This window comes from Ranitomeya variabilis, chromosome 1 (assembly GCF_051348905.1).
Source record: "Ranitomeya variabilis isolate aRanVar5 chromosome 1, aRanVar5.hap1, whole genome shotgun sequence".
Taxonomy (NCBI): Eukaryota; Metazoa; Chordata; class Amphibia; order Anura; family Dendrobatidae; genus Ranitomeya; species Ranitomeya variabilis.
The window spans coordinates 763,410,214-763,434,020 of NC_135232.1; the positions used below are offsets into that span (position 1 = coordinate 763,410,214).

Genomic DNA, 23,807 nt, shown 5'->3' on the forward strand with positions numbered 1-23,807 from the left:
GTTCAAGGCAGGAGACATCTGCGCCAGTGTTTTGGACAGTGGATTTGGAAGCACCTAGCCCAGGAAAAGAGGCTGTGGTGTCACCCGATCGCATCAATCGTGGACCCAGGCGTTCAGTCTACCGAGTCGGGTGCTTAAATGACATGTGCCTGATCATGCTGGTGGTGGTTAGGTTCTTATTGGTCAAGCCCCTGCTTATCTTAGCATGGCACAGGTTGCAAATGGCCATTTTGTTGGTCTCAGAACTCTCTTTAAAAAAAAAAAAAGTCCCAGACTGAGGAACACCTAACTCTTTGACAGAAAAATTCAAGACTGTTTGTGCTCCGTGGAACAGTTGTCTGCCTTCTCCCTCTGGTCACCCCACAGCCTCTTCCCGTCTGTTTCGGTGCTGATGACCTCGCTCTGCATGCCAGCTTCCCAGGTTGGGTCGGTGACTTAGTCATTCATCACCTCTTTCCACCCCCCTACCCTGGTCTTCCTGACTTAACAACAAGACTTGGCAACTGCGTCTCATCATCTTCCTACTCCTTATCCCAAATTTGCCGTTACCCATCATTATGTTCTTGTGTCTATGGCTGCTCTAAGTTTAGAGCATCACTAAATGGCATGTCGTCCTGTAACTCTTGGAGCATGCAAGTTGAGAGGCCACAATCAAGAATTATTTTGTTAGGAGTTCCTCAGAGTGTCCAAGTGTGGGATCACTAGCCTCCTAGGACTCAACATGGTGGAAGGAAGGAGGAGTATTAAAGGAAAGGTGTCACCCCCAAAATCGAAGGTGAACTAAGCCCACCGGCATCAGGGGCTTATCTACAGCATTCTGTAATGCTGTAGATAAGCCCTCGATGTATCCTGAAAGATGAGAAAAAGAGGTTAGATTATACTCACCCAGGGGCGGACCCGCTGCGGTCCGGGTTTGATGGGCGTCGCTGTCCGGTCCAGGGCCTCCCATCTTCTTATGATGACATCCTCTTCTTATCTTCATGCTGCGGCTCCGGCGTACTTTGCCTGCCCTGTTGAGGGCAGGGCAAAGTACTGCAGTGCGCAGGCACCGAGAAAGGTCAGAGAGGCCCGGCGCCTGCGCACTGCAGTACTTTGCTCTGCCCTCAACATGGCAAAGTACGCCTGCGCCGGAACCGACGTCGTCCTATGAAGAAGGGAGGCCCCAGACCGCAACGCCCATCGGACCGGACCGCCCACCCAGGTGAGTATAATCTAACCTCTTTTTCTCATCTTTCAGGATACATCGGGGCTTATCTACAGCATTATAGAATGCTGTAGATAAGCCCCTGATGCTGGTGGGTTTAGCTCACCATCGATTTTGGGGGTGACAGGTTCCCTTTAAGGCTATGTGCACACGTTGCGGATTGGTGTGCGGATTTTGTTCTTGCAAAATTCCACAGGTAAACCGCACTGCGGATTACCCGCGGATTTGCCACGGTTTTTGTGCGGATTCCACCTGCGGTTTTACACTTGCGGATTCCTATTGAGGAGCAGGTGTAAACCACTGCGGAATCCGCACAAAGAATTGACATGCTGCGGAAAGAACACCGCTGTGTTACCGCGCGTTTTATTCCGCAGCATGTGCACTGCGGATTTTGTTTTCCATACGGTTTACATGGTACTGTACAACGCATGGAAAACAGCTGCAGATCTGCAGCGTCAAATCCGCTGTGAATCTGCAGCAAAATCCGCAACGTGTGCACATAGCCTAAGTGATCCAGACTTCAGACTGGCGAGACTGGACCATACGGAAGACTCGGTGGTGACCACCTGTTCGCACTGGCGTGGATTGGCGTATTTCTTGTGCTCCAGCAGCAGGTGTAGTCGCACTTGCCCCACGTGCACCATCATCAGCATTTCCACTTTCCCATCTCCCCCCTTAAAGCATGCCTTGCACATTTTATAATTGCTAGGTCCCTTGAAACAAAATTTTTTTTTAATAAAATAAAAATGGGTCACCTGCAGTAATCAAAGCATTTTTTATAATGCAAGCATCGGCATCGTTGGAATAACGTTGTAAGGAGATATACTTTTTTTTTTTTTTAAACAATAGTTTATCTCCCCAAGGCTCACACAGATAATAATGGCGCTGATCAAGCACAGAGTTTCATTTAATTTTATTGCAAACATGAAACAGCATGCAGCAATAATCTAGCTTTGGAAAAAAAAAAATACAGAAACCACGATGAATCATGTTGTAAGTCAGCTGAGCACATTGGGATCCATCACATGCCAGGCCTGACAGTGTTGTGCTTTTCATTGTAGCCAGAAGTCAGAGCATGGTAGTCAGTGGAGCCAAAGCAAGGAGGACTAACAGCAGAAATGTTCACAAGAGTTTATTTACTGACAAAAAAACAACAATGAGGAGCTAAAGGCAGAAGGATGTATACATTGCCATGAAAATATAAATAGGATTATTTGGTCCAGCTGACTTTAGGAATGTCATAATGTTCAGTAAGGGTGTCCAAGTGTCGATTAAAATCCTGAAAAAGAGAAGAAAAAAAGGAAAACTTTAAATATTAGCAATATGCTGTGAAAACTCAGCCATATGACATTACAAACCAAATGCTTTCCATTTTTTTGCTCCCCTTCTTCCCAGAGCCATAACTTTTTTATTTTTCCGTCAATATGGCCATGGGAGGGCTTGTTTTTTGTGGGACGAGTTGTACTTTTGAATGGCATCAGTGGTTTTACTACATCATGTACTGGAAAACAGTAAAAAAAAAATCCAAATGCGGTGAAATTGCAAAAAAAAAAAAAAAAAAAAAGTGCAATTCCACAATTGTTTTTTGGATTTTTTTTTTCTACCATGTTCACTAAATGCTAAAACTGACGTGCCATTATGATTTTCCAGGTCATTACGAGTTCATAGACACCAAACATGTCTAGGGTCTTTTTTTTTTATTTAAGTGATGAAAAAAAAATCCACAATTTGTAAACAAAAAAAACAAACAAACAAAAAACCGTAGCGTCTACATTTTTCAGGATCTGGGGCTGGCTGATGGCTTATTTTTGCATGCCGATCTGATATATATATATATCATCATTCAATCGCTTGTGCTGCATAGAGCAGGGCTGCCCACTTGCTATGGGTGCCAACCGATGAGCAGCATTCATAGCTATCCAGCCATTACAACCACAGACAGGGGTCTCCTACTGACCCCGAGTTGTCATGCCAACCCTTCGACGACTCGCGGTCATGTGATACGGGCACCGATGCGAGGAGGTAATGACGCGCTTCCTGCGTGTGCATGTTAAATGCCGCTGTCAGAGTTTGACAGCGGCATTTAACATGTCAACACCCGCAGGTAGATCGTGATTCCCCCAGCGGCTGTTAGGGGCACATATCAGCTGATCAGATCAGCTGTTATGTGCCAGAAAAGGTGCGCGCCAGAGCCCACACCTAATGGGTGGAGGCGTCCAATGATGGACACTGCCCGTCATTGGACGTTAAGGGGTTAATCATTTAATCCTCTGTTCTCTCTGATTTTCAGTCCAGTGGGCGGTTTTATCGATGACTGACAAAGCTATGCAGTTATACAAGGAAGCTGTCTGTCACTGATAGGACTGCCCACTGGACTGAAAAGCAGAGAGAACCGAGAATTAAATTATTAAATCACAAGTTTCTCTGAATATTTTGTCACAAACTATATATTAATCTGCCCAGCTCCACCTGGTGCCTCCACATTACATGGTGCCTGCACAAAAAATATTGCATTTTCATAGTGAAATGTTCTCTTTAAAGGGAGTCTGACCCCCTCACCCCAACACTCAGATTAAAATCAGTCATACATTTATATAAGGGACCTCTATAAAAATTATACTTGTGGTACAGATTTTAAATATTTTGTTTTGGTGCACCATTTCACCCCATTAATTACCATCCTCAGCTCCTCACCTTATAATTGACAGTGCTCCAAGTACGCCACCCTGCAGTGGATTGAATTGTATCCTCAGGCCTGCACATACTGATCCCTCTGTTCTGTCTGCAGGGGGCGCTAGCACAGAAGTGAGCGGCCGATGCCCACAGGAAAGGAAGATGAGAGTGCGTTCTGACACTGCAGAAGCTGAGCGCACACCGCATCAGTATGTGCAGCCCCTCATCATCCTCTCACAAGCAGCATGATGCTGTGTGAACCTGTGTGCAGCACGCGACCGCTAAAGCAGGACTAGGGGTGTGTAGCAGGTGCCCGCACACACCAACCCTGTGCAGGCTCCTGTCTCCTGCAATGTTGGAGTATGCAGAGCTTAGGATTCAATACAGGCAGCGCTCCTTGGAGTGTTGTCAATCATAAGAAGGGGTAGAGGATAGTAATTGAGGGGGCACCACAGTGCACGGAGCACTTGGGCATGACAAAGATGCACAGAAGCCACCTCATTTACATATGTAATAAAATAAATTTTAACATAACAGAATAATGAAAATCTGTACCACAAATATGATTTTTATAGGGGTAATGTCCACTGTATGAATGTATAAACGGTTTGCATGACGTGCCGGCATGTAGTTAAAGATGAACTCCAAATAAGAAAAGGTGAACAGTAGAGATGGGCAAAGTGATTTAAGCGGAATCGAATTCTACTTGAATTTTAGAGGGCGGACAAAAGGTTTAAAGGGAACCTGTCACCCCCAAAATCGAAGTTGAGCTAAGCCCACCGGCATCAGGGGCTTATCTACAGCATTCTGTAATGCTGTAGATAAGCCCCCGATGTATCCTGAAAGATGAGACCGTACCGCAATGCCCATCGGACCAGAACAGAACCGGGACCGCCCCTGGGTGAGTATAATATAACCTCTTTTTCTCATCTTTCAGGATACATCGGGGGCTTATCTACAGCATTACAGAATGCTGTAGATAAGCCCCTGATGCCGGTGGGCTTAGCTCAACTTCGATTTTGGGGGTGACAGGTTCCCTTTAAAGTAAAAAAAATGTAAAAACTATTATTCACTTCACTGCTCGCCTCCAGGCCACCCACACTCCATGCTCTCGCCGTACAGTTCTCACTGCCTCTTCTTACCACCATCAGGCACTAAAACCCTGGGTTCCTTCACAGTAGGCCAGAACTTCTGGATGCAACAAGGCCCATGACGTCTACGTGCATTCGTATCTTAATGTCACAACCACATTGTGATGTCTGGACATGCAGTGCGACCTCACAACAAGCACACTAGGATGTGACTTCGAGATGCGACTAGGCTAGGGAAGTCTCCAAGCATGCTGCCGGGACGGCAAAGCATGAAGATATCCGGTGGTCTTAAGAGGCACAGAGGACTGTCAGGGGTGGGGGTATCAGTGAGCAGGGAAGGGAGTATTGGTTATTTTTTTTCCTCCACATCTTATGCTTATTATGCTCTGGGGTCTCTCCAGACCACATAACATAGCACACGATTTGCAGATAATACATTTGCTGCTAATCAAATTTCCTAGTAAAATCAGGCAAAATTTGGCAAATTTGAATCTTGCCAGATCCGCTCATATCTAGTGAATTACCAGTTACATATTCTTTGTAGGATCCCATCGTTTGCTGTTGTGGATGTTAACTTTCTTGACATAATGAGAAATAAGAAGAGGAAAGGGACAGAAGTTAATGCAGAACTTTACTCCTGGACCACCCATGGACTATAAACGTCAGGGCGGTTTGTGTTACACTCTGTAGTGATGTTCTACTGTATAATGTCATTGCATAGTAGAAGTGCTGCAAGACATCATGCAGCTGTGGGAGCGGGAAACCGGCTGTCCATAGAGAAGGTAGAAATGGTGTCATACAGGCTCTGGCCTCTGCTGTAAACACTGTGTATAAAAAATAGGAAGTCATCATGTGATCGCTGGGTGTAGGGAGGGAGCAGAAGCTGCTGGGTCCTGGTAGACACAGTCAGCTCTACTAGGCAGCCAGGAGACTGAATTTTTCCCTGGGGAAAATCAGGCCTGTTCTTTAAGTGGCTCTAAACAAGCAAACAAGGCTTGAGTTGCTATTGTGAAACACAGAACTCTTATTTTCCCCATCAATGAAGCTGTGTGAAGGTATTTTTTTCTAGTAGTGACATGTGTCTTTAATTGGTGCCATTTTGGGTTGCGTATAATTTTTTGATAGCTTGTAATTGCAATTTTAATTGGGTGGGCAGAGGGCTTGTGAAATGATCAAAAAATACAAGTGCAGGCATTTACAGTTTTTTATTTTGCAGCATGGGTTCATTCTTTTTATAATTTCATATATCTGACTTACGGACAACTGGTTAATACATTTTAAATTTTTTAAATTTTGTAAATTGGCTAGTCATTTAAATTTTTACAGCTTTTACTTTGGATTAATTAACTGCCACTTATTTTTTGTTTGATCACTTGTACCATATACAGACATACTTCAGTATTGTAGTATATAGTAAACATGACAATCAACAAGCAGAGCCCAGGCCGGGATTCATGGGATAATAAAGATGGCAGTGGGCCTTCAGTAGGGCATCGCTACCATGATAACCCATTGGCACCCCACTTAGCCTTCAGCTACGTTTTTCTCTGAAACACCACAGAGTAAGACACAGAAGTTTGGGATACAGGGGTCGGTCTCAGATTCCTACTGTGGTAAGACATATGCACCTTCTAATTGGAAGTATATATTCAGTAGCATTAACGGATTACCTACCTCAACTCTCTGCTTGTGTGTTTTTGAAGCCTTCTTTAAAATTCTTTCCATTTGCTAAAAGAAAAATATATCAGTCATTATTTTATCAAAAGCTAAATTGACTTTAAAGGGAACCTGTAAAAAAAAAATAAAAATAAAACACGCCATTATCCTGCAGATATGGGGTTAATCAGCAGGTTAATAGCGTTCTGAACCTGCCCGCTGCCAGCACTTATACCCCCACTCCCCGCTGCAGGGAGGAAATTAACTTTATTCCTCCCGATAGCGTTCTGGTTTCAGTCACGCTGGTGGCACGGGAACAGGTTCAGTCACCGCTCTGTGTATGGAGAGCAGCGGATGTAACCGCACCCCCTTCACTGACAGCCGGCCCTAATGCCAAGTCAGCTGTCAGTCAGTGTCCGGGAGGGCGGCTACAACGCTGCTCTCCATCTCTCCATACACAAAGAACCTGCTCCGGGGCCACCAGTGAGAATGAAACCAGAATACTTCCGGAAGGTATACAGTTGTTATTCTCCCAGCAGCAGGGGTCTAAGTACGGGGGGGGGGCAGGTTCAGGGCGCTATTAGCCTGCTGATTAACCCCATATCTGCAGGTTAATGTCGTTTCTTCATGTAACAGGTTTGCTTTAAAGAACTTTAGCAATTTCATTTTGCACATGTAATGGACGTTCAAATACTCTAAAATAATATACAAGGTGATTCACTCGCTACTTTACAAGGAAAAATTGCCGTAACTGCTTAAAGACACTATTGTACTGAAATTTGGAATGTTCATCCCTGGTGGGAAGAAAAAAAAAAATATCCGAAATTTGTATGAAAAAAAGTTTTTGCGTTTGTCACCATTTTCTGAGACTCGTGGTGTGTTTGTTTTTTTGGGATATGGGGCTGGGTGAGGGCTTATTTTTGTGCCCTGAGCTGACGTTTATTGATACCATTTTGGGGCAGATACATTGTTTTGATCTCCTCTTATTGAACTTAATAGTAATTTTGTGGCTGTCAAAAAACAGAATTCGAGTGTCAATTTTTTTTCTCGTCATGCCGTTTACTGATCTGATTAATTTATTTTATATTTTCATAGATCGGGGAGATTTGAAAGTGCTTTTTTCATTGTGTCCCCTGCTATGTATAACAGAAATTATGATCTCCAATGAATGCAGGCCAGGAGCCGGCAATCACAGTAGGATCGTAATGACAGGCAAGGGGGCATGGTGGACTTCTGCAGACCCCCAGCTGTCAAGACAACCCATCGGTGTCCCAAGATCATGTGACAGGGGCACCAATCGTTTGCCAGAATGACGCGTTTTCGGACAGCGTGTATTAAATCCCGCTATCATAGATTGACAGCAGGATTAAACTGGTTAACAGCTGCGGGTGGAGCGCTGATTCATCCATGTCTGTTAAGGCACATGACAGTTGTTTAAATCAGCTGTCATGTGGTGGGAAAGCTGCAGGCTTAGTATTGAAACCTGCATCAAAGTCAGGGATACGACAAATATAAGTGCTATGTTGTTAAGGGGTAAAAGCAGGTATTGAAAATGTCCTCCGTTCGCACCCAAGAACGCCTGCACGCACCGTTCCATATTGTTGCAAGTTTTTGGCAGGATGTCTGGGATCACAGAATGAATTTCTTGCTGTATGTTCTCGCTTAGTGCCTGTAATGTTCTGGCTTGTTATTGTACACCCAACCTTTCAAATGGCCCCAAAGGAAAACATCCGGCAGTATGAAATCAGGCGATCTTGCTGGCCACAGTCCCTGGTCATCAAAGGCAGCTTCAATACACATTTTGGAAGGCGGATTTCGACCTCCAAACCTCTTTAGAAACTAACTTTGACACCTCTTTAAGGACTAAGTTTTCCAATAAGTTTTCACAATGAAAACACACTCCTCCAAAGTTGTTAACAAACGAATAAATTTGGCAGGAGTGAAATGCAAGCACCACAGAAACTACCGACACGCAGAAAGGCATGCAGCAAGTCTGTATCGTAGTGGAGACAACAAGAGGGCGACAAGTCAGTGAGACCACTCGGATGTTTATTGTCGCCTAGGTTCATTGCACTCACTTCTCATGAGCCAAAGTATGTACAGTCCAAATTTCAGTACGGTCGACTGTCTCTTTTAGAAGTTACAGCAATTTTACTGGATAAAGTAGCGTGTGAATCATCCTGTACCAATTTGATATGATGCATTTAGCAAGCAAACATCTGTCTAAAAGTGCGGTCATCTTATAGACTGGAGGTAGGTTCCGCTTATCCATAAGAGGTGAATATATATACTTTGGCCAATAACAGGCAAATATAGCCTAAAGTACAAACAATGCATATAAGCCCTACAGTAAATATTGTATATATTCGAGTATAAGCAGAGTTTTTCAGCACATTCAGCTGAAAACACCCCCCTAGGCTTATACTCGAGTGAGGGTCCAAGAAGGTGAAGGGGGATTGAACATCGGCAGAGCAGTGGGTCACAGGAGGCAGGCTCCTCTCTCCTGTGATCCGCTGCTCTGCCGATGCTGCTCCCCCTCCATCCAAGAGTCATGCATACCAGGCTAGAGATGAGGGGGCCATGCATACCAGAATGGGGATGAGGGGGCCATGCATACCAGGATGGGAATGAGGGGGCCGTGCATACCAGGATGGGAATGAGGGGGGCCGTGCATACGAGGATGGGGATATGGCCTACCAGGATGGGAATGAGGGGGGTCCGTGCATACGAGGATGGGGATGAGGGGGCCATGCATACGAGGATGGGGATGAGGAGGCCATGCATACGAGGATGGGGATGAGGGGGCCATGCACACCAGAATAGGGATGAGGGGGCCATGCACACGAGGATGGGGATGAGGAGGCCATGCATACGAGGATGGGGATGAGGGGGCGATGCATACCAGGATGCGGATGAGGGGGCCATGCACACCAGAATAGGGATGAGGGGGCCATGCACACGAGGATGGGGATGAGGGGGCCATGCATACCAGTATGGGGATGAGGGGGCCATGCATACCTGGATGGGAATGAGGGGGCCATGAATACCTGGATGGGAATGAGGGGGCCATGCATACCTGGATGGGAATGAGGGGGCCATGCATACCTGGATGGGAATGAGGGGGCCATGCATACCTGGATGGGAATGAGGGGGCCATGCATACCTGGATGGGAATGAGGGGGCCATGCATATCTGGATGGGAATGAGGGGGCCATGCATACCTGGATGGGAATGAGGGGGCCATGCATACCTGGATGGGAATGAGGGGGGCCGTGCATACGAGGATGGGGATATGGCCTACCAGGATGGGAATGAGGGGGGTCCGTGCATACGAGGATGGGGATGAGGGGGTCATGCATACGAGGATGGGGATGAGGAGGCCATGCATACGAGGATGGGGATGAGGGGGCCATGCACACCAGAATAGGGATGAGGGGGCCATGCACACGAGGATGGGGATGAGGAGGCCATGCATACCAGGATGCGGATGAGGGGGCCATGCACACCAGAATAGGGATGAGGGGGCCATGCACACGAGGATGGGGATGAGGGGGCCATGCATACCAGTATGGGGATGAGGGGGCCATGCATACCTGGATGGGAATGAGGGGGCCATGCATACCTGGATGGGAATGAGGGGGCCATGCATACCTGGATGGGAATGAGGGGGCCATGCATACCTGGATGGGAATGAGGGGGCCATGCATACCTGGATGGGAATGAGGGGGCCATGCATACCTGGATGGGAATGAGGGGGCCATGCATACCTGGATGGGAATGAGGGGGCCATGCATACCTGGATGGGAATGAGGGGGCCATGCATACCTGGATGGGAATGAGGGGGCCATGCATACCTGGATGGGAATGAGGGGGCTATGCATACCTGGATGGGAATGAGGGGGCCATGCATACCTGGATGGGAATGAGGGGGCCATGCATACCTGGATGGGAATGAGGGGGCCATGCATACCTGGATGGGAATGAGGGGGCCATGCATACCTGGATGGGAATGAGGGGGCCATGCATACCAGGATAGGGATGAGGGGGCCATGCATACGAGGATGGGGATGAGGGGGCCATGCATACCTGGATGGGAATGAGGGGGCCATGCATACCTGGATGGGAATGAGGGGGCCATGCATACCTGGATGGGAATGAGGGGGCCATGCATACCTGGATGGGAATGAGGGGGCCATGCATATCTGGATGGGAATGAGGGGGCCATGCATACCTGGATGGGAATGAGGGGGCCATGCATACCTGGATGGGAATGAGGGGGGCCGTGCATACGAGGATGGGGATATGGCCTACCAGGATGGGAATGAGGGGGGTCCGTGCATACGAGGATGGGGATGAGGGGGTCATGCATACGAGGATGGGGATGAGGAGGCCATGCATACGAGGATGGGGATGAGGGGGCCATGCACACCAGAATAGGGATGAGGGGGCCATGCACACGAGGATGGGGATGAGGAGGCCATGCATACCAGGATGCGGATGAGGGGGCCATGCACACCAGAAAAGGGATGAGGGGGCCATGCACACGAGGATGGGGATGAGGGGGCCATGCATACCAGTATGGGGATGAGGGGGTCATGCATACCTGGATGGGAATGAGGGGGCCATGCATACCTGGATGGGAATGAGGGGGCCATGCATACCTGGATGGGAATGAGGGGGCCATGCATACCTGGATGGGAATGAGGGGGCCATGCATACCTGGATGGGAATGAGGGGGCCATGCATACCTGGATGGGAATGAGGGGGCCATGCATACCTGGATGGGAATGAGGGGGCCATGCATACCTGGATGGGAATGAGGGGGCCATGCATACCTGGATGGGAATGAGGGGGCTATGCATACCTGGATGGGAATGAGGGGGCCATGCATACCTGGATGGGAATGAGGGGGCCATGCATACCTGGATGGGAATGAGGGGGCCATGCATACCTGGATGGGAATGAGGGGGCCATGCATACCTGGATGGGAATGAGGGGGCCATGCATACCAGGATAGGGATGAGGGGGCCATGCATACGAGGATGGGGATGAGGGGGCCATGCACACCAGAATGGAGATGAGAGGGCCATGCATAGCAGGATGCGGATGAGGGGGCCATGCATACTTGGATGCGAATGAGGAGGCTGTGCATACCAGGATGGGAATGAGGGGGCCATGCATACCTGGATGGGAATGAGGGGGCCATGCATACCTGGATGGGAATGAGGGGGCCATGCATACCTGGATGGGAATGAGGGGGCCATGCATACCGATAGGGATGAGGGGGCCATGCATACGAGGATGGGGATGAGGGGGCCATGCACACCAGAATGGGGATGAGAGGGCCATGCATAGCAGGATGCGGATGAGGGGGCCATGCATACCAGGATAGGGATGAGGGGGCCATGCATACGAGGATGGGGATGAGGGGGCCATGCACACCAGAATGGGGATGAGAGGGCCATGCATAGCAGGATGCGGATGAGGGGGCCATGCATACTTGGATGCGAATGAGGAGGCTGTGCATACCAGGATGGGAATGAGGGGGCCATTAATACCAGGATGCGGATGAGGGGACAGTGCCTACCAGGATGGGGATAAGAGGGCCATGCATACCAGGATGGGGATGAGGAGGCCATGCATACCAGGATGGGGATGAGGGGACAATGCATACCCGGCTTATACGGGAGTCGATAAGTTTTCCCAGTTTTTTTTTTTGTGGTAAAATTAGGTGCCTTGGCTTATACTCAAGTACAGTATATATGGTAAATAGTAAACACATGTTTAAAAACATAGGGCACTTATGAAAGTTAAATTTTTTTCATTTAAATAAAAAATGTTCACCAAACGCTAAGGCTATGTTCACACGATCCTTTTTTTTTCAGGTCCTTTTTCCATGCAGGGTACAGTCCAATGTTACTCTATGGAAAACAAAAACCGCTGTGCCCACTATCATAGTACCATGTCACTTCTTTCTGCGGATTCAGCTCCTGTTTTCAACAGGCACCAATAGGAAAGTGCTGTTGAAAACCCGCAGAGGAATCTGCAGAAGAAACTGCAGGAAAATCAGCAGTGCAGTTTTGCACTGCGGGTTTTCCAAATCAGGACCTGAAAAAAAAAGGATCAAAAAAAGGATCGTGTGAACATGGCCTAAAACTGACATTATGATTCTCCAGGTCATTATGAGTTTGTAGACCCCAAACTTGTCTAGGTTCTTTTTTATTTAAATGGTGAATAAAAAATTCAAAGTTTGCTTAAAAAAACCCAAAAAAAACACAAAACCGTTATTTTTCGCGACCCATAGCGTCTCCATTTTTTGTGATCTGGGGCTGGGTGAGGGCTTATTTTTTTCATGACAAGCTGACGTTTTTATTGACATAATTTTGGTGTAGATACGTTCTTTTGATTGCCCGTTATGTATTTTGTTCACCTCAACATTTCATTAAAATCCAATAATTCTGGCATTTTGACTTTTCTCTCATTAAACTGTTTACCGATTGGATTAATTATTTTTATATAATCGATAGATTTGCTATAGCCGCATTCAGAATTACCAAACGTGTATTTTTTATTTAATTTTTAATGGTTTTATTTTGAATAGGGCAAAAAGGGGGGGTGATTTCAACTTATTTTTTTATTATATATATGAGTGGTTGTGCCCATGCGCTCCGCTACCTGGCACTCCTTCGGTGCGGCGGCGCGTCTTTATGCTCTCCTCGTATGCCGGGGATTCCCTCCCCGCGCGTGCGCGGACACGCATGACGCTCCCCGGCACCTCTAGGACCTGTGGTGTGCGGCGCGCATGCGCCGGTTCGGACTACTCGCGATTGGCCCTTTTCACACGTGATCAACCCTTTGACCTTAAAAGGTCCTTTTGCATGGATCTTTCCACCTCCCTTGAGAAAGCGGTCTGTTGGGGACGCGAAACGCGCGTCGGGGGGCTTTCTTTACACCCGGCCCCCGAATCCCTCCTACCTCTACCCGTGGTAAGTGTCAGCTGGCCCTATATGATACTTTTTGGTACTCCGTTCGTTTTATATACTCTGCTTTTTGCGGAGTGAATTGTATATACTTAGGATTACATTTTGGGCCACACCAAACTTGCCTGTGCCGTACTTTGCCATATATGCACCTTAATTTTGGATAGACTGCTAGGCACGAAGGGGTGTAAGTAGTTGGGGGCTTCTGGGTGCCCTGTTATCTTGCTCTGCACATGTGTCACTTTATTGGAATCTTATGTATACTGTTGGTATTTATATGTACTATGAACTTTCAATAAAATTTTGTCTTTTATCCTTTCATACCCAAAAGAACTCTTTTTTCTCTCTATGGAAATGTTGCTTTTAGTGGGTACTTCCCTTCCTTGTATGGGCTAAGCGGTAGCCTATCAGGTGGCGGTAAATATGTTTAAGAGGTTTTTCTGGCTATTATTTTTTTATATATTGTAAAGCACCGGTAGCAGTGACCCGCAAAGTTCAAACAGAAGTCTCTTTACTGCGTTATCTTCACACAGAAAAGGTTCCAAGCATATAACTTAAATGCAAATAACTTCAGTGTTCAGTTCACACCAGTTCATTACATCATCCTTAAGGGTATGTGCACACGTCAGGATTTTATGCAGAAATTTCCTGAACAAAACCAAAGATTTTCTGCATAAAATCCGCACGCGGTTTTCTCGTTTTTTGCGTTTTTTTCCGGAGCTTCCCAATGCATTTAAATAGCGGGAAATCCGCGAAAAATCTCCAAAATTAACGAACATGCTGCGTATTTTTCCACAATGCGTTTTTATCGCAGAAAAATACGCATGTGCACAAAAATTGCGGAATGCATTCACAATGATGGAATGCTTAACCCCTTCCCGACCCATGACGCCACGTAGGCGTCATGAAAAAGTGTGCCAATCCGACCAATGACGCCTATGTGGCGTCATGGAATGATCGCGTCCCTGCAGATCGGGTGAAAGGGTTAACTCCAATTTCACCCGATCTGCAGGGACAGGGGGAGTGGTACTTCAGCCCAGGGGGGGTGGCTTCACCCCCCGTGGCTACGATCGCTCTGATTGGCTGTTGAAAGTGAAACAGCCAATCAGAGCGATTTGTAATATTTCACTATGAAAACTGGTGAAATATTACAATCCAGCCACGGCCGATGCTGTAATATCATCGGCCATGGCTGGAAAACCTAGTCTGTCCCCCCCACACCCACCGATCTCCTCCCCAGTCCTCGGTTCTGTCCCGTGCTCCCCTCCGTCCTCCTGTCCGCTCCCCCGTCCTCCTGCCCGCTCCCCCCGTGCTCCGATCACCCCCCCCCCTCATACTTACCGAGCCTCCCGGTGTCCGTCTGTCTTCTCCACGGGCGCCGCTATCACAGTGATCAAAATAAAAAAAATAGTAAATGAACCCCCCCTTTATCACCCCCATAGGTAGGGACAATAATAAAATAAAGAAAATATTTTTTTTTTCCACTAGGGTTAGGGTTAGGAGTAAGAGTAGGGTTAGGGGTAGGGTTAGGGTTAGAACTAGGGTTAGCGTTAGAATTAGGATATGTGCACACGGTGCGGATTTGGCTGCGGATCCGCAGCGGATTGGCCGCTGCAAATTCGTAGCAGTGTTCCATCAGGTTTACAGTACCATGTAAACCTATGGAAAACCAAATCCGCTGTGCCCATGGTGCGGAAAATACAGCGCGGAAACGCTGCATTGTATTTTCCGCAGTATGTCAATTCTTTGTGCGGATTCCGCAGCGTTTTACACCTGCTCCATAATAGGAATCCGCAGGTGAAATCCACACAAAAAACACTGGAAATCCGCGGTAAATCCGCAGGTAAAACGCAGTGCCTTTTACCTGCGGATTTTTCAAAAATGGTGCGGAAAAATCTCACACGAATCCGTAACGTGGGCATATAGCCTTAGGGTTGGAATTAGAGTTAGGGTTGGAATTAGGGCTAGGGTTGGAATTAGGGTTAAGAATAGGCTTGTGGTTAGGGTTATGGGTGTGTTGGGGTTAAAGTTGTGGTTAGGGTTGGGGTTAGAGTTCGGGTTGGGATAAGAATTAGGGTTGGGATTAGGGTTAGGGTTGTGGTTAGGGGTGTGTTGGGATTAGGGTTAGCGGTGTGTTGGGGTTAGTGTTGGAGTTAGAATTGAGGGGTTTCCACTGTTTAGGCACATCAGGGGTCTCCAAACGCAACATGGCGCCACCATTGATTCCAGCCAATCTTGCGTTCAAAAAGTCAAATGGTGCTCCCTCCCTTCCGAGCCCCGATGTGTGCCCAAACAGTGGTTTACCCCCACATATGGGGTACCATCATACTCAGGACAAACTGGGCAACAATTATTGGGGTCCAATTTCTCCTGTTACCCTTGCGAAAATAAAAAATTGCTTGCTAAAACATAATATTAGAGGAATGAAAAATTATTTTTTATTTTCACAGCTCTGCGTTATAAACTTCTGTGAAGCACTTGGGGGTTCAAAGTGCTCACCACACATCTAGATAAGTTCCTTGGGGGGGTCTAGTTTCCAAAATGGGGTCACTTGTGGGGGGTTTCTACTGTTTAGGCACATCAGGGGCTCTGCAAATGCAACGTGACACCCGCAGACCATTCCATCAAAATCTGCATTTCAAAAAGTCACTGCTTCTCTTCCGAGCCCCGACGTGTGCCCAAACAGTGGTTGACCCCCACATATGGGGTACCAGCGTACTCAGGACAAACTGGACAACAACTATTGGGGTCCAATTTCTCCTGTTACTTTTGAGAAAATAAAAAATTGCTTGCTAAGACAATTTTTGAGGAATGAAAAATTATTTTTTATTTTCACGGCTCTGCGTTGTAAACTTCTATGAAGCACTTGGGGGTTCTAAGTGCTCACTACACATCTAGATAAGTTCCTTGGGGGGGTCTAGTTTCCAAAATGGGGTCACTTGTGGGGGGGTTTCCACTTTTTAGGCACATCAGGGGCTCTGCAAACGTAACATGATGCCCGCAGACCATTCCATCAAAGTCTGCATTTCAAAACGTGACTACTTCACTTCCGAGCCCCAGAATGTGCCCAAACAGTGGTTTACCCCCACATATGGTGTATCAGCGTACTCTGGAGAAATTGGACCCCAAAAGTTGTTGTCCAGTTTCTCCTGTTAACCTTGGGAAAATAAAAAATTGTGGGCTAAAAAATCATTTTTGAGAAAAGAAAAATTATTTTTTATTTTCATGGCTCTGCGTTATAAACTTCTGTGAAGCACTTGGGGGTTCAAAGTGCTCACCACGCATCTAGATTAGTTCCTTGGGAGGTCTAGTTTCCAAAATGGGGTCATTTATGGGGGAGCTCCAATGTTTAGGCACACAGGGGCTCTCCAAACACGACATGGTGTCCGCTAACGATTGGGGCTAATTTTCCATTCAAAAAGTCAAATGGCGCTCCTTCCCTTCCGAGCCTTGCCGTGCACCCAAACAGTGGTTTACCCCCACATATGAGGCATCGGCGTACTCTGGAGAAATTGGACCCCAAAAGTTGTTGTCCAGTTTCTCCTGTTACTCTTGCAAAAATAAAAAAATTCTGGGCTAAAAAAATATTTTTGAGGAAAGGAAACACATTTTTTATTTTCACGGCTCTGCGTTATAAACTTCTGTGAAGCACTTGGGGGTTCAAAGTGCTCACCACACATCTAGATTAGTTCCTTGGGAGGTCTAGTTTCCAAAATGGGGTCACTTGTGGGGGAGCTCCATTGTTTAGGCACACAGGGCCTCTCCAAACGCGACATGGTGTCCGCTAATGATTGGAGCTAATTTTCCATTAAAAAAGCGCGCCTTCCCTTCCGAGCCTTGCCGTGCACCCAAACAGTGGTTTACCCCCACATATGAAGTATCGGCGTACTCAGGAGAAATTGCCCAACAAATTTTAGGATCCATGTTATCCTGTTGCCCATGTGAAAATGAAAGAATTGAGGCTAAAAGAAATTTTGTGTGAAAAAAAAGTACTTTTTCATCTTTACGGATCAATTTGTGAAGCACCTGGGGGTTTAAAGTGCTCACTATGCTTCTAGATAAGTTCCGTGGGGGGTCTAGTTTCCAAAATGGGGTCACTTGTGGGGGAGCTCCAATGTTTAGGCACACGGGGGCTCTCCAAACGCGACATGGTGTCCGCTAAAGATTGGAGCCAATTTTTCATTCAAAAAGTCAAATGGCGCTCCTTCCCTTCCGAGCCCTGCCGTGCGCCCAAACAGTGGTTTACCCCCACATATGAGGTATCAGCGTACTCAGGACAAATTGGACAACAACGTCCGTGGTCCAGTTTCTCCTTTTACCCTTGGGAAAGTTAAAAAATTGTTGCTAAAAGATAATTTTTGTGACTAAAAAGTTAAATGTTCATTTTTTCCTTCCATGTTGCTTCTGCTGCTGTGAAACACCTAAAGGGTTAATAAACTTCTTGAATGTGGTTTTGAGCACCATGAGGGGTGCAGTTTTTAGAATGGTGTCACTTTTGGGTATTTTCAGCCATATAGAACCCTCAAACTGACTTCAAATGTGAGGTGGTCCCTAAAAAAAATGGTTTTGTAAATTTTGTTGTAAAAATGAGAAATCACTGGTCAAATTTTAACCCTTATAACTTCCTAGCAAAAAAAAAAATGTATTTCCAAAATTGTGCTGATGTAAAGTAGACATGTGGGAAATGTTATTTATTAACTATTTTGTGTCACATAACTCTCTGGTTTAACAGAATAAAAATTCAAAATGTGAAAATTGCGAAATTTTCAAAATTTTTGCCAAATTTCCGTTTTTTTCACAAATAAACTCAGAAATTATCGACCTAAATTTACCACTATCATGAAGCCCAATATGTCACGAAAAAACAATCTCAGAATCGCTACGATACGTTGAAGCGTTCCTGAGTTATTACCTCATAAAGGGACACTGGTCAGAATTGCAAAAAACGGGCAGGTCATTAAGGTCAAAATAGCCTGGGTCATGAAGGGGTTAATGTATGCGGTTTTAAACGTTTTTGCAGCGGAAAACACACACAAAAAAACAGCAAAAAATCTGGAACGTGTGCACATACCCTTAGATTGCAGTCACTACACATGCTAGTTCTCCTCTGACTAGTTCCATGGGTGTCCTGCACCGCTGTATCACAGTCTCTACTCATAGCTGTAAACAGGCCTCAGGCTGTGGGCACACGTTGCGGATTTTTCACCTTTTTTGCTATAAAAACGCATACATTATGCATCCCGCAATTTTTGTGCACATGATTTTTTTATTTTTTTTTTAAAAAGGCAACACGGATCACGGTAAAAAACGCATCATGTTCATTAATTTTGCGGATTTTTCGCGTTTTTCCTGCTATTTAATGCATTGGGAAGCTCCGGAAAAAAACGCGGAAAAAAAACCCGCGACAAAACCGCGAGAAAAACACATGTGGATTTCTTTCAGAAAATGTCCGATTTTGCTCGGGAAATTTCTGCAAGAAATCCTGAACGTGTGCACATAGCCTTAACATCCTCCTGTCTGCAGCTGTGACATGCTGGTCCTTCTTTTGGGCACAGGACAGTCTACCTCCAGGAACAAGACCTGTCCTCATCCGTGACCAGTCATCATGGACAGCAGCATCACTGTGTATGCTGTGGGATGTCAGGCTTCACTCTGGCCCCGACACACCTGAGACTCAAATCTAAAACCTCTCTATACTACAGGGCTTTTAACAATTGTAATCACAGCCACACCTGCGAATGTAACACCCCCTCATGGCCTCACTACGCCTCCTGGGGAGAACAAACAGCGCCCCCATAGCTGTAACAGTGGTCACTGTCTCACTTATCCCCCTCCCCTGTTCAAACCTGTGGGGTTGAACACTTGTCACCCCACATGGGCGCGAGACAGTGACATCCCCACCCGACACTACACTAAGAAACCAAAGTAGGGACCGGAACCATCGATCGGGACATGAATCCCTCCCCTTTGCATTTCTCCTCCATACTTCCTTATGGGACCACCCACCAAACCGGTGTCCGTTACTGACGACATGCTCATGTTTTACCGTAGGTTTGGGTGGTCTTAACCTCGCAGCACATCCTGTCACCTAAATAACGGCCTTCGGGCCCTTGGTACCGTTTACTCCGCACCCTTACCTGTGCCCCATTGACTATATCATGCTGAAGTGCCATGGACCACGCCGGCAACTCCGAGTACATGTCTGTATTACTTCGCACCCAAACCTGAGCCCCGACACTGCTGTTTAGCAAGCGCTCTAATTTACCCTGACCCACGGCCAGTGCCAGAGGGTTCCGTGTGCGCACGTCCCCAGTCGCCTCGGCGACCACACACTCCAGGATCTTCCCAGCACTCTTTCTATTTGCATGCTTCTTATACATGCATCTCCGTGTGGGACCCTGGATCTGAGCAGTCCCGAACTTACCAGGGAACACCTCCAGCTCGGGGTTCAATTGAGTCCCCACGGCCTCTACTGCCACAACCAACCTCTATCTATATTTTTAATTTACTTTTTTTTTCACTTTTCACTCAATAGGAATCTGTCAGTAGGATTTTACTCTCCCCAAACAATTTATATGGGCATATATAAGTGAAATCCTTAAAAAAGAAAAAATATCAATAATCCGTCAGACCCTATACCTAGTGGTTGAGGGAGCTAAAATAGCACAGGATGCTCCCATAATAATGAATACATGAAGAAATATAGAGCAAATCTGTCCCAGATAAAAAAAAATTGAATATATTGAAAAAACATATTTAAACACAGAAAAAAGTAACAATGATCAGATTACAGACAAAGTGGATATTTTAGGCTTCTTTCACACTTCAGTTGTTTGGCGTCAGTCACTTCCGACATAGTGACGGATCCGTCACAATTGTTGAGAAAACGGTTCCAACGGATCCGTTTTTTTGACGGATCCGTTAGGCTACTTTCACACTAGCGTCGGGCTAGACACTAGCGTTGTCTCCACCGCACAACGGGGGCAGCGGATGCATTTTTCCAGCGCATCCGCTGCCCCATTGTGAGGTGCGGGGAAGTGCGGGGAGGTGAGGGCGGAGTTCCGGCCGCGCATGCGCGGTCGGAAAAAGCGGACCGTCGGGAGCAAAAAACTTTACATGTAACGTTTTTTGCTCCCGACGGTCCGCCACAGCACGGCGCAACCGTCGCACGACGGTTGCGACGTGTGTCATTGCGTCGCAAATGCGTCGCTAATGTTAGTCAATGCAGAAAAAACGCATCCTGCAAGCACTTTTGCAGGATGCGTTTTTTCGGCAAAACGACGCATTGCGACGTAATGCAGTTAACGCCAGTGTGAAAGTAGCCTTACTTGGGGGTTGTCAGGGAAAAGTATCTACTTTTTGGAGCATGCGCAATTGAAAAAACGGATTGGGGTGACGGATCCGCCGAAATGACGGTCGCGACGGATCCGTCGCCCATAGGCGGCCATTCTATGGAATGACGGACGCGACGGATCCGCTGCGAACCGTCATTTCGGCGTTGACAAAAAACGTTTCAATGTCCGTCTATATCTAGACAACATCCGCCAAATTTCGACGGATCCGTCGCATGACGGATGGAACTGACGACCATCCGTCACCAATGCAAGTCTATGGGAAAATGACGGATCCGCCAAAAAAAAAATGACGGATCCGTTATTTGAGGAAACTGGCGGTTTTAGACTGACGCCAAAAAACTGAAGTGTGAAAGAGGCCTTAAAGTACAGTGGCTGACAGCACTTGGTTCTAAGTGGACACTATGGGTTATCCAGGGATGTTGAGTCGGAGACATGGAAATTGAGGAGTGGGAGTCGGAGGTTTGGCTTACAGACTCCACAGCCCTGGAATATACTACTAGCTATGTTGATTTTGTTCTCTTAAAGCGGTATACATTTAATTTACTACTAGTGATGGGTCTCCGCTCCACCTGCGCCTTATTGACTGGGTCATACCTTATCGGTTTTTGGTATTGTATTGCATGGTTGCACATGGGGCTCCTGGTATATTCACTCGCTTTCAGCCTGAATTGGTGATGCGAGTCAGGATTCTAACCTCTGCATATATCTAAGCAAGGGACATGCCTTTATTAAGGGTTAGCATTTAGGGCTGCATTTGCAGCATCACTTTTGGTATAAACTGTGCATATGCTATGCGCTGATGGGATTTTTTGTTACTCTGTCCATTTGCACAAACCTTTATGTATTTGCCCTATGGTGTCTTGTATGCATGCATGCATAGTGATGTCCATATAGGCATTATCTCTATTTGACATTGACCCACTATCTTTGGCGCGGGTGTAAGCACCATTATGGGCTGTGTTTTTAAGGAACAAGTATGTTTCCTTTTTAATTGTTTTTAAATGTGTGTTTTCTTTATATCTTGTTTCCTATGTATTGTATCATATTAATAAAATTATGTCTATTTTTGCTAAATCCATTGTGTGGTGAACCCCATTTGCTTGACCTCTACTTTTTTCTTTGTTTTTTGGTCTTACAATTGCTGGAGGTCTGGGTGATCCCACTGTTGTATCCGTGGTGCCCCCTACTAGTGATATACACCTCTAAATCACATATGTCCAAAAAAATGAATACTCAACACTTCAAACACAATTTGAAAAAGGCACTGTCACTAACGGAAATGGAGGTGCCGTCAGAAGACACAGAAGTGATTTAAGCTAGTTAGTGCAAAAATAATCTTTATTGAAATAACACAAAATGTAAAAACATTAAAAAACAGGGTGGGGACAAAAAAACCAACATGTTTTTTAATGGCGTTTTTACATTTTGTGTGTTATTTCAATAAAAGATTATTTTTGCACCAACCACCTTGTATCACTTCTGTGTCTTCTGGCAGCACTACCATTTCTGTCAGTGACCGTGATGTACACCTCTCCAGCGTTGACCCCTCTGTTATGTCTCTCATTACTATTTACTCTCCTTGCATTATTTTATTCTATATATGAGGCATTTAGTGCTAGTATCCTCATGGAAACATGCACACTTATGGGCGCATTAACTTCACGGGCACTGACACTTTATGTAATGTGCTACTTTTATTGGTCATCCCATCCACTAAAATAATTTTTGACCTCCTACTGTACTGGAACTATCTACTTTGTCTGTAATTTGACCATTACTTTTTGTGTTAAATATGTTTTTTCAATAAATTATTTTTTATCTGGGACAAATTTGCTCTATTTTTCTTCATACATTCAATTTATATGGGCATGTAGATCTTAAAACACAAGTCAGGCAATAAAGCCTTTGTCACTCCAGTTCTATTTCCTGTCCAGCTCTGCCACCGACTACATTACTGAGAGCCTCTATGCCGTGTGACTTCAGGCAAAAGAGCAGTCAACCATGAAGAGGTGGTGCTGGCTGGGGAATAGAGCTGGAGTGACAGAGGCTTGAGATCTACAAACAGCTCTTCAACCTTATCTACATATCAATCCAAACAGGACCCTTGACTTGGGTTGCAAGCTTATGTATTTTGGCCAAAATATTGACAAATACGTTATGTATTTCATACATCTTTTTTGTTGTACTTTTTTGTCTTTTGCAGGGTTCAGTCAGGCCTTTAATGTTAGCTTAGGGAATCTGTCTTTGTGGGGTGCATTTATAGAAGGGTGTTTCCATGTGGCATAATACATCCAGATTTGCTGCGGATGGACGCAGCGTCCAGATGTTACAGCATGATGATGATTTTATGAAATCCCATCTCCACTATGTGCGCACGACCGCATCCGACGGCCCTGTGTTTACGCACATGCGGCGCATCTTTCTACACCGCAGCATGTCTATTTATCTTGCAGAGACCCAGTCTATGAATACGATGCGTTGATTTCGCATGTGTTCAATGAACACATGTGGAATCACCACATGTACAAAGGGGGGCGGCGCTTTGGGCGGAGCGGGGTTTTCGCTGCATTTCCTGACCGTGGAAACATAGCCTAATGCTGGGCAGCCGGCCTGAGCTAATCGTATGGACTTCTCTTATACGGTGCTTTAATCCGCACACTGTGCATCGCACTTTTCTGTGTGACTGGCGTCCTATACAAGCCTTATCTGCGTTGTTGCGTTCCCGTGCGCTCGGCGGACGCATCAAAACGACGCATCCGCATGTCCTGCGTACCCAATGTTAAAGATAGGTACGCAGGACGCATGCGGAAGTAGGCGGGGCTTAACGGACAACATCCGCAGCCCTACG

At 46.2% G+C, this 23,807-nt stretch overlaps 1 protein-coding gene across 2 annotated transcripts in view; it reads right to left on the bottom strand.

Annotated features, from left to right (window-relative positions):
• Positions 1-2,102: 2,102 nt before the first annotated feature.
• FAM32A (family with sequence similarity 32 member A) overlaps positions 2,103-23,807 on the bottom strand; it is a 46,747-nt gene continuing 25,042 nt past the window's right edge. The window contains exons 3-4 of one of the 2 annotated variants that reach the window (XM_077271797.1): positions 6,643-6,696; positions 2,103-2,483 (exon numbers count right to left, since the gene is read on the bottom strand). In XM_077271797.1, coding sequence (XP_077127912.1) covers positions 2,415-2,483; positions 6,643-6,696 — 123 coding nt within the window. In that variant the 3' untranslated portion in view covers positions 2,103-2,414. The remainder of the gene's footprint in view (positions 2,484-6,642; positions 6,697-23,807) is intronic. The other variant, XM_077271804.1, reaches the window with a different exon arrangement.